The 14,350-nt window shown below is 36.4% G+C and overlaps 1 protein-coding gene across 1 annotated transcript; it reads left to right on the forward strand.

The window, feature by feature from the left end:
• Positions 1 to 1,965: 1,965 nt before the first annotated feature.
• LOC121805178 (CCR4-NOT transcription complex subunit 11-like) lies at positions 1,966 to 6,638 on the forward strand. The gene is made up of 12 exons (XM_042204968.1): positions 1,966 to 2,185; positions 2,616 to 2,723; positions 3,149 to 3,232; positions 3,466 to 3,519; positions 3,673 to 3,818; positions 3,945 to 4,095; positions 4,195 to 4,332; positions 5,685 to 5,756; positions 5,834 to 5,907; positions 6,001 to 6,142; positions 6,261 to 6,339; positions 6,442 to 6,638. Exons 1-12 carry the CDS (start codon positions 2,027 to 2,029, stop codon positions 6,537 to 6,539), a joined length of 1,305 nt encoding a protein of 434 aa, XP_042060902.1. The 5' UTR covers positions 1,966 to 2,026; the 3' UTR covers positions 6,540 to 6,638.
• The last annotated feature ends 7,712 nt before the right edge of the window (positions 6,639 to 14,350 follow it).

The following is a 14,350-nucleotide window of genomic DNA, read 5'->3' on the forward strand; positions in this document are numbered from 1 at the left end:
GTCATAGTGGTATAAGTTGTAAATAAATTCGTGTATTTAGATAATGAGTTGAGGACAAGTTTTCATAAATGAAAATGACCATATTTTTATGGGACGGTCTGAAAATAGAAAGTGTACATATTTTTATGGGATAAAGGGAGTATAAAATTTTTATAATTAATAAATAAATAAGATAATTTGAATTAATAGTTTATAGTCTGGATAGGCCGCTAGACTAATATAATTTAAAAATTAACTATTTTACCTTGCTTTTTTTACGAATTTGATACTCCCTTCGTCCCACTCAAGATTTCCACCTTTTCTTTTTAGTTTGTCTCACTCAAGATTTCCACCTTTCATTTTTAGTTTGTCTCACTCAAGATGTCCAATTTCATTATTCAGAAATAAATCTCCCTTTCCTTACTCCTCAACTCCTTATTAAAATAATCAACTACATTTTTCTCTCTACTTACTCCACCTAACAATTTTTCCTAAAGTCTCGTGCCACTCTAGAATGTGGACATCTTGAATGGGATGGAGGGAGTACTTTTTTCTTATAACCATCTTATATTTTTATTTTATACTCATTTTTCATTTGTGCTACCATAAGTGAGTTACTTCTTTTGGCACAAGATTTAAGAAATTGATTTTTAAAAAGTTAAAGTTAAGAGAATAAAATATGAAAGGGGAAAAATTAGAGGAGTGAAAAGAATAAAGTAGGTGGGAAATAAAGTAAAAGAGATGATTTTTTTGCTTTAAATGAAAATGACCCACTTATGTTGGGGCATCCTAAAAAGGAATGTGACTCGCTTATGGTGGGACGGAGAGAGTATTATTTTATAAGTACAATGTTAATTTTATTAAACATCGTACATATTATTTACTCTCTCCGTCCCTCATTAATTGACACCAATTTCATTTTTCACACGTCCCCAATTTAATTGACACCCTTCCTTTTTACTCCCTCCCTCTATCTCACTCAAGATATCCACCTTTCCTTTATAGTTTTTCCACTCAAGATATCCACTTCTATATTTGGAAATAAATCTCTCTTATCGCCCTTCTCTTTAAGATATTTAACTACATTTTTGTCTCTACCTAAGAGCACTCACTATGGAAGGGCCCTTCCAGATGACCCCTTTTTATTATTATTTCCACATCAGCATTTTATCCCACTTATTCTTAAGGGTCTGTCTCCCTGCAATGGAAGGGCCTACCAAGGGCATATCTCACTTTCCATTTAATTTCCATACAATCGGTATTTGTATATTTCTATTTTAATCGTTTCACTCAACTAAAATGCGATAAAATGATAAACAAGAATAGATTCAAGAGAAATAAATTATAGAAAACATACTTAATTAAAAAAATTACATTAAAAAAGAAGAAGTATAGAGTGAGAAAATGGGTAAATGTGAATAATGAGGTATGGAGGTATATATAGAGGATAAAAAAAATCGATGTCTAGGGCCGATGATCGGCCATATCTCCACAATGGAGGGCCGATCAAAGGCCCTATGAAATCGGCCAAAGCCGATACAACGGCTCTTTGGGTTGATGGTGGAATAGCCGATGATTGGCCGTTCTTCCACAATGGGGGAGCCGATCATACGCTCAGTTGATCGCCCCCCACCTCCCCCCCAATAGTTAGTGCTCTAACAACTCCTTATAAAATTTCGTGTTATTCAAGAATGAGGATATCTTGAGTGTGATGGAGGGGATACTACTTTTGGTAATTGACCTCGTATTCCACTAATTTTCATTCCATTCATAATTTTATTATAAAATTAATAGTAAATAAAAGTAAGACCCATATTATATGAACTTTTTCTACCGACTTTCCACTTTATTTCTTAAAATCGATACCAAGTCAAACAATATCAATTAATAGTGGATAGATGAAAGGTAAGAAATATAGAATTTTTATGATTAATTGCTCGCTGGACTAATCCAAAATCCGAACATTTATGGTAAAAATTGTAAATTTGGCCCAAAACGTACAAAATGTAAATCATCATCTCCCCTCTCTGACTTTAATTCACTGAAAATGTTGGGCTTTGAAGACTGTGGTAAGCTGCTCCGGCTACTCAGCGCCGGCGAAGACAAGACCGTCGAAGAGATCGTGGCGGAATTCAACTCCAAATTCCCTCGCTCTCTGCATTTTTATGCCTGCTCCGCCCTCGACTTCCTCACTACTGACCCCAAGGTTAGGGTTTTTCTAGCTCTCGCTTTGATTTTCCTTCAAATTCTTTCGTTGCTACTGTTCTATCTTAATTTGACATTGATTGAATTGATTATGGTGTTTATTTGGCCGCTTGATTTCTTTTATTACGCAGAAATAATTTGTAGATTTGGATTAGCATTTGGAGGTCTTATTTGCCGATAGGACTAAGTTTTTCTGACTAGTTTGCAAGTTAGAACTGATCTAATGGAAATCGTAGTTTTTCAGCAAGCCACGGAGTGGGCGAATTCTAAGTGAATTAAGCCTCTCGTCTTTTTTATTTGTGTATGAACTATAATTTTTTATTTCCCTATGCCTTTTGCTTATGAGTGGCACAAATATGTGTTTTATACTTGAAACATTAAAGTGGCATGTTGTGGAATTTAAGCTAAAGTTTCAAGTTGTATTGCTGCAGGAGAAACTTCTAAATCCAACTCAGCGGTTAATTGCGTTTGCAATCATTCATCAAGCATATTCATCACAGCAGCCTTCCTCAAACCCTTTCATTTCCAAGCTTCTTGGTGTAAGTTTAGCTTGTCAGTTTGCATAAATCTTTCAGGTTTTGGTTTTACATAATGATTTTATGTGGTAATGCTTATTCTTTGTCATTACTCACTTTTCAGTAATTGTGTAGAGGTGTCTAATGCTTTATAAACATATTCCACAGGACAATATTATTTTCACTGCAGATGAGACTTTTCTTCTCACAATTTTCAGCTTATAAACTTTCAGTTTCAATACTAGATCATATAAATAGTGTTTCGAGTACATTTAATGTTTAATTTCTGTTCAAAATTAACTTTGCCACAGCTTAATGGTACGTCATTTTTAGCAAACCTTTACAATTTTACCTTATACTACTAAACGAATACTTTTTATATGTTTGTCGATGAAGTTCTGTTTTAAGCACCAGTTGTAGTTTTGCTTAACAGTGCTGTCAATTTGCAGTCAGCATGTGATGACGTAGCTGAAAAGTATGAAAGGGCATTTGTTCTTCTCTTATTGAGCTCCACCAGTGTCAATGGCAGAGAGGTTCTTCAGTTATTTCTCTTTTTGTAGTTCCAATCTTGTCATGCTTGTCAGTTTGCCATTTTTTAATCTTTGTTTAGCTGTTTCCCACTTTAATGAGAAAGTCATGCTATACTTGCATCGGGAAAAGGGCCCCTCCTACGAAACGTCAAGTTAACATGCATTTAAGAATATATATTTTACTCGCTGAAGTTGTTTGCGTATCCACTTTCTAATTGATTATAGCTTCCGTGCAGTTTCTCAAGCAATCTGCGGCAGATTACATAAATAACTTTGATCTTTCATCTCATGTAAGTGTAGATGGATTTGATTTTCCATTCCACACAAATATATATTGCTTGTAGCCAGTTCTATTTCCACCTATGCTGAGAAAATATAGTTTTACTAACATTTTTTATCTCTTACTTTACCACATCCTTTATACATTTCGTTTGAACTTCCAGTCCTTCCCTCAACGTGAGCAGTTGCAGCAACAATACTTTTGCAAAATTCAGCCAGAGCCATTTAAATGCTTGTTAAAGGACAATTGTGTGAAAAATATAATGCCAGATCCTGATGTGCCCCGTGGATGTGATAGTAATTCATCTGAGTATGACTCTTACTAGTGACTTCGTATGATTTTACAGTGATATTCTTCACAAGCGCGCACTTCCTTCACATAATTGTTTTGAATTAAATGTTTTTCTCTATCTTGGTATTGGAATTCACATCTCAGGTTTGACTCGCAGCCTGGAGTTACATCTAAAATTGGATCTGGGAATAAAGAAGAAACTGTAGTTGGGTTGTTGTCCTCTCTTTCACTAGATGGATTAGGTCCACAATGGATAAGGCCGCTCCCTCCAAGGCTTCCAGTAATGGATGGAGAGGTAATGTGTAAGCACTAATAACTTTCAGCTGATGAGACATTCGATAACGAACGTATGAATTATGTATTCTTCTAAAAAATATCTCCTGGTTTTGAGCAGCTATTGTGGCTGAACCCCGATATGACCCATGAGCTTTTATGGGACTATGGGATGTGTGCTGATACTAGTAGAGGAGCTGCTGTAAGAGATATAATTTCAAAAGCTTTGAAGGGGCCACTTGTTCCTGTGCAACAAGAGGTACCATGATTTTAAAGGTCCATCGCTACATAGTTTCGGCTATGTATTTCATCTCGGGTGTTAATCATGATGAATGGTTTGAAAAAAATGAAGCTCCTAACTTTGAGCATGGCTGTATGTGTGTAATAGTTTTGTTGAATTACATCTGGCCTTTGGGTAACGAAACCTTGTTCTTGATATTAAATGCACGAACATAGCAGAACTAATAAAAGTATCTTGAGCTGAGGTATAAGTAAGGGTGCATCTTTATTCTGTGAAAAACAACTTACATTCTGGCAGAGTACCATATAGAGGATTTTTTTTGTAAGCAAATTTCTTACAAAATTAGCCATAATATCTGGATTATTATCTTTTATTGCCAAATACTGCAATGTCTTTGACAATTTGGTTATAATTTTTTTTGTTAGAACAATTATTTTGTGGTTTGTTCATGATTTACGTTAGGCCATTAATTTTGAAGGTACTAGGATGGTAGTTATTATTTTTGTCACATAAATATGTTAGCAAGTGTTCACTTAGTTATGCAGAAGTGTCACAAACATTGTTCTTTCGTTATTTCAAACACCTAGACAAATATACTGGTTTACTTTGTTAAAGGAAGTTATGATTCACATTGATACAAATCAACAATTGAAGATAGAGTTAGATGTGAAGAGATAGAGTTCTTATTATGGAAGATCTTTAATTATGTTTATCTTTTGGAAAATAAGTTGGATTAGGTTATCTTTATCTTTAAAAATTATTTAGGTAATCTTTATCTTTTCTTTTCCAAGTTAAAGTAGGAGGCTCATGGTCGTGTTAAGATGATAACTAGCTTAATTTAGTAACTTTGATAGCTAATCAACTCATTACATTAAAAATGTCAACACAATAACATTAGTATGTCAACACAAATTTAGATTGACATACTTATGTGATTATGTCTTTGTATTGACATCTATATTTAAATGCCAACACAAAGACACAAGTATGTCAATCTAAATTTGTGTTGGCATACTAATGGCATTGTGTTGACGTATTTACTATACTGAGTTGATTAGTTATCAAAGTTATTAAATTAAGCTAGTTATCATTTGATTACGCTCCAGGAGTCTCAAGTATATATAGCCCTAGAAGTTGAAGGGGAATTATAGCTTGAAATAGTAACTTTTTTTGGCAAAGGTCAAGGAGAATTTTATTATTAATTCATAGTTATTTTCCACTATCTTTATCAGCAAGATTGCGTGAGTTTTCTGTCTCATCTGAATATATTATTGTGCGAGTCACGACAGATCAGTCACAAAATTGACGAAGTGCTCTCCTAACAACCATTGGGTTGTTTTAATGTGCCTAATATATGTTTTTTCCTTTAGCAAGTGCTGGTGGAGTTAGCAAATGACCCGAAGCTTGTATATCACTGTGGACTAACACCCAAAAAGCTCCCGGTATGTCATTTAAGGGTGATATTTCCAAGTGAAAAAATGGTTCCTGCCTTATAATTGTATTGCACCACTTTCTCCAGGACCTAGTGGAAAATAATCCCATGATTGCTGTCGAAGTGCTGATTAAGTTGATGAATTCATCCGAAATTAAGGAGTATGATATTGCTCATTACTTATGGCTTTTGACTGATATTTTAGCTCAAGTGCTTACAACTTTCTTTGCAATTTCTCTTTCCCTACTGTTCAGATATTTTACAGTTCTTGTAAATATGGAGATGAGTCTTCATTCCATGGAAGTTGTAAATAGGCTGACCACTACAATTGAACTTCCTACGATGTTCTTACACACTTATATTTCCAACTGTATAAGTGCTTGTCAGGGTATCAAGGTTCGTAGCTCATATCTCTTACTATTCCGTGTATTCTCTTCTCTTGAAATATAGTTGACTGTTTACATCCTTATTGCCGGGATCCCTAACTATTATTAGCAACTCATTTATCTTGCAGGATAGGTATATGCAGAACAGACTTGTAAGACTGGTTTGTGTTTTTCTGCAAAGTCTAATCCGAAACAAAATAATCAATGGTAAGCAGTTTGTTATGTGATAGTATGCATTATCAGATTGCTTCATCGTTGGTACTCTTAAGACAATGAAAACGTGCAAAATAAAATGGGTTGTTTTTGCAGTGAACGACATCTTCATCGAAGTGCAAGCATTCTGCATCGAGTTCTCGAGGATCAGAGAAGCAGCAGGCTTATTTAGGCTTTTGAAGACCTTGGAGTAGATGTCGTATAGTGGCTTTCAAGATGTTTTAATGGACACGATTAATTGAACGTAGCTGCTAATATTTTCTTTTAATTGACATAAGAAATTTGTTATGTTATCGATGATTGGAATTTGATCCTCTATAAGGCCATCCACACTAGGAAAAGCTTAGCAATAGCCCAGCCATAACCTAGCCACAAACTTCTCCTGCCCACATCATCAACACTAAAAATCCTCCTGCCACATCATCAAAACAAGCAAATAGCCTAGCCATAGCCTAGTCATAGCTTAGCCACATCACTCAAAATTATATAAAACAAATAATTAATGATCACACAAAATACGGAATTAAATTTATTACACAAATACGAAAAAATTCAATAATATTATTAAAATTTAAAAAGTACATTAATTAAAAAAAATTACATAATTAAAGAAAAAAAACTAACGTCGTGCAGTCCTCTGCGCCCACAACTCTTCAATTAAATCTTTTTGGAGTCGAATATGAGCCTCCGTTTGGCGCATGTCGGCATGTGCTTGGAGGCGGCCGGCTTCATCGTGAGGTATCCCACTTCGTACGTTGGGGGCGGCCACGTCGTGGCTTGGACCGGCTTCATTATCGTCGTTGGTCCAACTAGTCAGTTGTACACCTTCATCTTCGACAATCATGTTGTGCATGACAATACAAGCGTACATTATATCAGCAATGCAGTCGACATGCCACAAACGCGTTGGACCCCTAACTGCTGCCCATCGAGACTGGAGCACACCAAATGTGCGCTACACGTCCTTGCGCGCCGACTCCTGTCGTGCCGCAAAGTATGCCTTCCTCTCATCTGATGTGCATCAGATCGTCTTCACAAAGATGGGCCACCTAGGGTATATCCCATCCGCCAAGTAGTAGGCCATATCATACCGGTTGCCGTTGGCTACAAAACTGATGGCCGGACCGAAACCCTGGCACAGCTCGTTGAAAAGTGGCGACGAGTTGAGGACGTTGTTCGAACCGACTATCCCAAAATACGCCTGCTAAATCCGCAGCCGGTAATCAGCTACGGCCTCGAGGATCATCGTGAGATTCTTTCCCTTGTAGCCGGTCGTGTAGAACCCCTTCCAAGAAGCGGGACAGTTCTTCCACTCCCAATGCATACAATCTATGCTGCCTAACATCCCCGAGAACCCATGTTGTTCCCCGTGCATCCGCAAAAGATCCTGGCAGTCTTCGGGGGTAGGGCTTCGAAGGTACGGATCACTGAATATTTCAATCACGCCCAGACAAAAATACTTCATACATTCAAGGGCAGTCGTCTCACCGATGTGGAGGTACTCGTCCCACATGTCTGCCGCGCCTCCGTAGGCCAACTGCCGGATTGCCGCAGTGCACTTTGAATAGGTGTGTGGCCGGGTCTGCCAGCCGCATCGTGCCTGAAGCGGAAATACAGATATCGATGCTCCAAAGCGTTAACAATACGCATAAACAGAGCCCTGCTCATCCTAAAATGGCGCCTGAAATGGTTAGCGTTGAACCGCGGCTCCTGTGCGAAGTAGTCTTCGTATAGGCGCTGATGTGCAGCTACGTGATCACGATCAATCACTTCTCGGCGGTGGACCACTGGGCGAGGTCGAGGTACCGCCGGCTGCAAGTCCATCTGCATCCATCGATCAATCTCACGGTTCGTATATGCCTCTAGCGCTTCGTTCATTATACTATCGTACTACTCAGCATCCCCACCACTACTACCACCGGCGTTACTCATTTCTCGGTGTTGATCTTGTACAGATAAAGAGAGTACTCGTTAAAACAAGTGGTGCGAATGAAAATGACGTGCAAAGCGCGTATATATAGTGCTTCAAAAAAAAAAAAAAAATCGGCTAGGCGATGCGCTAGGCGATCCGGACGCTGCAATAGGGCCTAGCGGATCGCCCAGCGCCCCGAAATCGTCTAGCGCTAGGCGGTTTTTTATTTCGAAATTGGCTAGGCGGTTGCAATGGACCGCCTAGCGCCGGCACTCGGCTAGGCGGTGCGCTAGGCGCCATTGCTGATGGCCTAAGTTGGCTCGAGATTAAGTGGCCCTATGTACTTTCTCAGGAGTGGCCTTTTGTGAGTGTATATCGGTGAGGGGCCCACGTTCTATATTCAGTTCATATTTGTAGTATAGTATTTTTAATCATACGTAGATTCAATTTTACAAATGGTCTCGGTTTTGATAGAGCATTACGGCTACAATTAGGAATGTCAACCGGGTCATATTTAAAGGATTTTGGGTTAGCCGTATTCGGATTTTAGGGTAATTGGGGGTGGGTTAATCAGGTTAGTTGCAGATTTCGAATCCTAACGTAATCAATCGGGTTTCAAGCTAGCCCAATTAGTTGAGTTAATTGATTTAAATGCAAAAAATTGAAATGATTAAGTACAATATATTTTAAATCTTAATACTCTTTATGTATAATGAACCAGTACTATATACTACAAAAAATAAAATGAGTACAAACATGTGCTAAAATTAAAATCTAAAATAGTTACTTCATTCATCCTACGAAATTATGCATTTTTTGGTTGGGTACATGTTTTAATATATAATTAGTAAAGTAAGAGAGATGTAGAAAGAAAAAGTTATTAAAGTAATGTTAGTGGAAAATGAGTCTCATCCAATAGAGAGAAAAAAGTTTTCGAAATTAGAAATTGCATATTCTTGTGGGACAAACTAAAAATGAAAGAGTGCATATTCTTGTTGAAGAGAGGGAGTAATATATATCCCTTCGTTCCACCAAAAATACTCTACTTTCCTTTTGGGTTTGTCCCAGCTATGATGACTCATTACTAAAAATAGAAACATATTTATCTCTACTTTATCTCACATTTCTTACTTTATTCTTTTTGCTCTACACACAAAACACGAATACATAAAATTTCGTGCTGCACAAAAAATGAGTCATCTTCCTTAGGATAGAGGGGTATATATAAATTCTTTTTTTAATTTCTAAGAATATCCCTTTCCTCACTATTATCAATAACATAGTTGGAAATAATTCCATCTTATATTTTGTAATGTAAATTAAAGATTATAAATGAAAATATATGTTTCATATTTTAATATTGAGTAGGATTTTCATAAAACAATAATATTAGTATTGTTGAATTTATGTTAAAGCCGAAAAAGTGGACAATAACATAGCAAAATCCTCATGTAAATTTAGACAGAAATTTCCCATATATATGAATACATTATGTGCCTATCTATAGTTAATCAGTAAATAATTTTAAAATTACTGTTTAGAGTATTGCATGTTTGGGGCTTGGGGTGCATATTCTATTAGGTGATATTTGAGAATAGTTTATCTCAACTTATTTTAATTGAGTTTAAACTTAAATTAAATTTTCCTACCAAGAGTTAAATTAAATTAATGTATATGTAGTAATTTAGGCGCTAGCTAACAAAATACACGATAGAATCATAATTATAGCATCCATTTAACGGAATAAAGGTATTAAAAAAATAATAGCACTAGTGAATAAAGAACATTGAAAAAATGAAAAGTTTGCCTACATTGCAGCAAAAAGGCGATTTTGTCGCCTTGGCGGCCCCCACACTCCGGCCCGACATCATGTGAGGGGGTTCAATCAGGGTACGCAGTAGCCCGTTAAGGGGAAGGCCTTAACCCACTGGCTGCCAGAAGCCCATCTCCCAATGCCTCATACTTGTGCCTGAGAGATGGAAGCAACTACACGACAGCAGTGGGATTCGAACCCAGGCTCATTGCAGCAAGATCTGCCCCTCCGTTGCCAACTACGCATAGCTTCTGAGTAAAAGTTTGCCTACACTTAGTGCGGTGCGGCGCCTAACATATGGAAAACAAAAATTCAGAAAATAAAAATATCCTAAATTATTGTAAACCAGCGGCCGACCCGCCAGAGTGATAGGCTAGCCCGTATAACCTGACAACTCAAACAGGCTGGTGCGTCCAATTTGTTATCGGATTGGATATTTTCAACTGTAACCCTCTAAATTTAGTAGGATTATTCTGGGCTAACCCATTAAGTTTGGATTGAACTGACATTTTCCCTAGCTACAGGTGAGAAAGAATGAATACTTGGTTATTGTGAAAATTGAGAATGTGATAAATGCATTATTTAGCCAAACGGTAAATATGCAATGTATCATCATGCATCATTTTTATGAATAACTAGTTTAACCCCCGAGCGATGCGCTGATACAGGACTTTTACAATAATCAGATGAGTACAAAATTATGTGCTATCTTCGTCGATGAATAATAAACTTGGTTTAATTTAGTATGAATTTTAAAAAAATTAATGGAAAGTGAATAAAAGAAGATAATGTAAGATGCGTCATACTTCTATATATTAGCCCCAAGACAATGCGCGACACACGACTTTTACAATTATCAGATGAGTACATAATTATGTGCTCCCTTCGTTTATGAATAATAAACTCAGTTTGATTTAACACAAGTTTTAAAAAAAGATTATGTGCTCCCTTCATCTATGAGTGTGTTATATTGCTAACTCCTTAAATTGAAAACTACAACTCATTGATAGACATTGGATCATTAAATCAATGTACAAGATCATTCATCCACGAATATCAATGTCGTCTACAAAAATGTCAATTAAGGATATTAATGTCAATTAACAAAATGTTAGTTATAACTAACTTTTTAAAAATATCTTAAAATTTTAAATGATTATAACTCTCTCAATTTAAATTATTTTTTCACATAACACATATCAAATTAAAGATAATTTTATAAGGATTCTAACGAGATCTCACTTGCATATATTCCGATGTCAAAATTTGAAAAAAAAAATTGAATTTTTGTATTTTTATTGTAGCCGGTTAATGTCAACATACCTATGATAATACATCAATACAATACATATAAAATGTCAATGCTAAATTGTGTTGACATATTCAATGAATCGTATCGAAATATTTAATACACTATATTGATATTTTGATCTAAAACCCTAATTTTAGTAGTTTTCTTTTCTTTTTAAATTTTAAAAATAATAAAACGAAATTACACATTATAATTTATAGACCACTAGATTTCTACAAATCTTATGATTTTAAATTAGTTGTAGTTAACAATTAAAGATTGAGTTAACAATTGATTGCTCCCCTATATATATATATAGGGGATATATTATTATGACAACACTCTTTATTGTAACACCATACCACCGATTTAGACCGTTAGATCTGAAGATCGTGTGATTCTGAAGCTGCCACGTGGCTGCCTATTTTAATTAAATTGGAAGATAAAAAACGTTAAAGGGCAAATTTGGTATTCACTATTTTTAGTTTGTTACCAGATTGCAGTCTTACTCTATGAACATTGCAGTGTTACTCTATGAATATTGCAGTATTACGTGTCTGTATAATTCGTAATAGTTTTTTACCTTACCAGATTACAGTCTTACTCTATGAACATTGCAGTGTTACTCTATAAATATTGCAGTGCTACGTGTCTGCATCATTCGTAATAGTTTTTTATCTTACCAGATTGCAGTATTACTCTATGAATATTGCACTATTATCAAGTAGTATTTTTAGTATACATATTACCAAATCCATTTCTAAGTTAAATTTTTGGGAATTGACTAAAATACACACGACTGCAATATCCAACACATAAGACTGCAATTCAAACTCTATTTCATCAATTCAATCCTAGGCGTCCATCTTATAGATCTAAGGGCTAGGATTAGTGGTATGTTGTCACTCTAAATATGGTGGCACCCTAAGATGACAACACCATTTAAGATGACACTGTACCACCAAGGACATCCGTTAGATTTAGGAGCAGATTTAATCTCAACTTGCCATGTGACAGACTTGCTTGTCTTTGTATTGTAGATTGCTTGATTATCTTTGATTTCGTATCACAGATTGCTTGGAACCATATGTCGAGTTGTTTGCCTATGCATCGCAGATTGCACGCCTATGTATCACAGATTGCTTGTCTAGGTTGTCATTTTAACTATGGTGTCACAATAGTGCTCTAATTTCGTATTTCATATTGCTTGGAACCATGTGCCGAATTGCTTGCCTATGTATCACATATTGCTTGCTTATGTAATGCAGATTGCTTGTTACTTGTTGTCACGTTATCATTTTAATAGTGGTGTCACCCTAACGCACCCCTATATATATGTGTGATCAAATACTAACTAATTTACAGTAATAACTAATAACTAATATCAATTTTATATGTTAAAAGTATCAACACAAAGATATAAATTTATCAATAGTCTTGTGTTGATAAACTTATTTCTTTGTGTCGATATTTAAATTTACATGTTGTATTGGTATAATTATGTCTTTGTATTGATAATTTTAATACACTGGTGGAGGTCGAGAGAGCGATACGCACAGATTGGATCAAGTTATATGGAAGATAACCTGTCAGGGTGGATTTGTTAGAAAATGTCGTTGCCACTTGATCAAGGCGTTCTCTCTCGCTTCACCGAAATATATTTATAACTCCCAGACGTGCACTACTTTAATAATAAAGCGGCAAGTACGGGGTCGATCCCACAAAGAAGCCGGTGCGTTGAGTGTATGAATAGTGAATAGGGGTCGGCTGCTGCCACGCTTTAAATTGGGAGTTTTAACTATTGGATTAAGCTAGGCGGAATGTAAACTAACTACTGGATCAAGTAACTCATCATGCTGGAAAACAACTGACGGATCAAGTAAGCGATAATCTCAAATAAAGACCTAATTACCTAAACATGCTTCGGAACTACAAATCACTTTGTCATTCAACATAGTTAAACACAAGATCGAAAATTTTAAAGTTGAAGCTAAACTGGAACAATAGACAAGAGGCCGAAAACAAAATAACTACGGTTTTTATACTCAGAACACAGAACAGTACTGTGAACATGCGGAATACAAAAAAGATCGATTCTTTAACTACGGAACAACACTGAATTAAACTTAAATAACCAAAACTGGAAAGTAGGAAATCGAATAAAGCCGAGAAGCTCTCGATCGGAACTCGAGACAATGCCGAACAGATATTGATTTCTCTGTCGCGCTCCCTTCGGTCGCTCTCTTCTAACTAGCCATTGCTATTATCTAACTAAGCTATCTTTGGAACTGGGGAAAACTTGGAACTGGAAACTAAACTAAAGAGAAAAGCTAAACTAGAAGCGGAAGGAAGATCTTTTTAATGGCGCTACATCCTCTATTTATAAGCTCTTCGCAGCAATCTCCAGCTAGGATAACAACTTTGGCAGCGAATATTCGTCCTTGCTGGGATTGAGCGCCTCATCGATTGATACGTGCCCTTCTTCTAGAATGCAGCGGTTCTTCAATAACGGAATGGGGATTCGGCTTCGTCCTTGTATCTTACGCATCAACACGTGCCCCCTTCTAGAATGCAGTACTTGATGATCGCCATCCAGCACATCAGCCCCACGTCTCTTTCTTCTGGAATGCAGTGGTCCCCCGTCTAACTGCTTGACCACCCCTTTGATCAACCCTCGCGATTTTTGACCTTTTTCGCCTTTTGCGCCAGCTTGATCAGCTTGGCCTTGTTGCCTTTGGTCAAGCGGCATTCCTGCACAATTAACACTTGCTTTGCGCAATAAACTGATCAAATAGCATACATTTTACCCTTAAACCGATGCATGAAATAGGCCTTATCAAACACATAATTGAAAGTTATTAGTTATTACTGTAAATTAGTGTGACGCCCCGGAATTTCGATCCTTTCTTTCATGATGAATCAGATTTATTAGCTTAATTAATTTCTTTAGGAGACGTGTAATCATGAAATCCTCGTGTAATCTCGACTT

This window comes from Salvia splendens, chromosome 5 (assembly GCF_004379255.2).
Source record: "Salvia splendens isolate huo1 chromosome 5, SspV2, whole genome shotgun sequence".
NCBI lineage: Eukaryota > Viridiplantae > Streptophyta > Magnoliopsida > Lamiales > Lamiaceae > Salvia > Salvia splendens.

Coding starts and splice junctions, on each gene's coding strand:
- LOC121805178 (XM_042204968.1), top strand. CDS start 2,027: ATGTTGGGCTTTGAAGACTGTGGTAAGCTGCTCCGGCTACTCAGCGCC. Junction 2,186..2,615: donor TCCTCACTACTGACCCCAAG/GTTAGGGTTTTT, acceptor GTATTGCTGCAG/GAGAAACTTCTAAATCCAAC. Junction 3,819..3,944: donor TGTGATAGTAATTCATCTGA/GTATGACTCTTA, acceptor TTCACATCTCAG/GTTTGACTCGCAGCCTGGAG.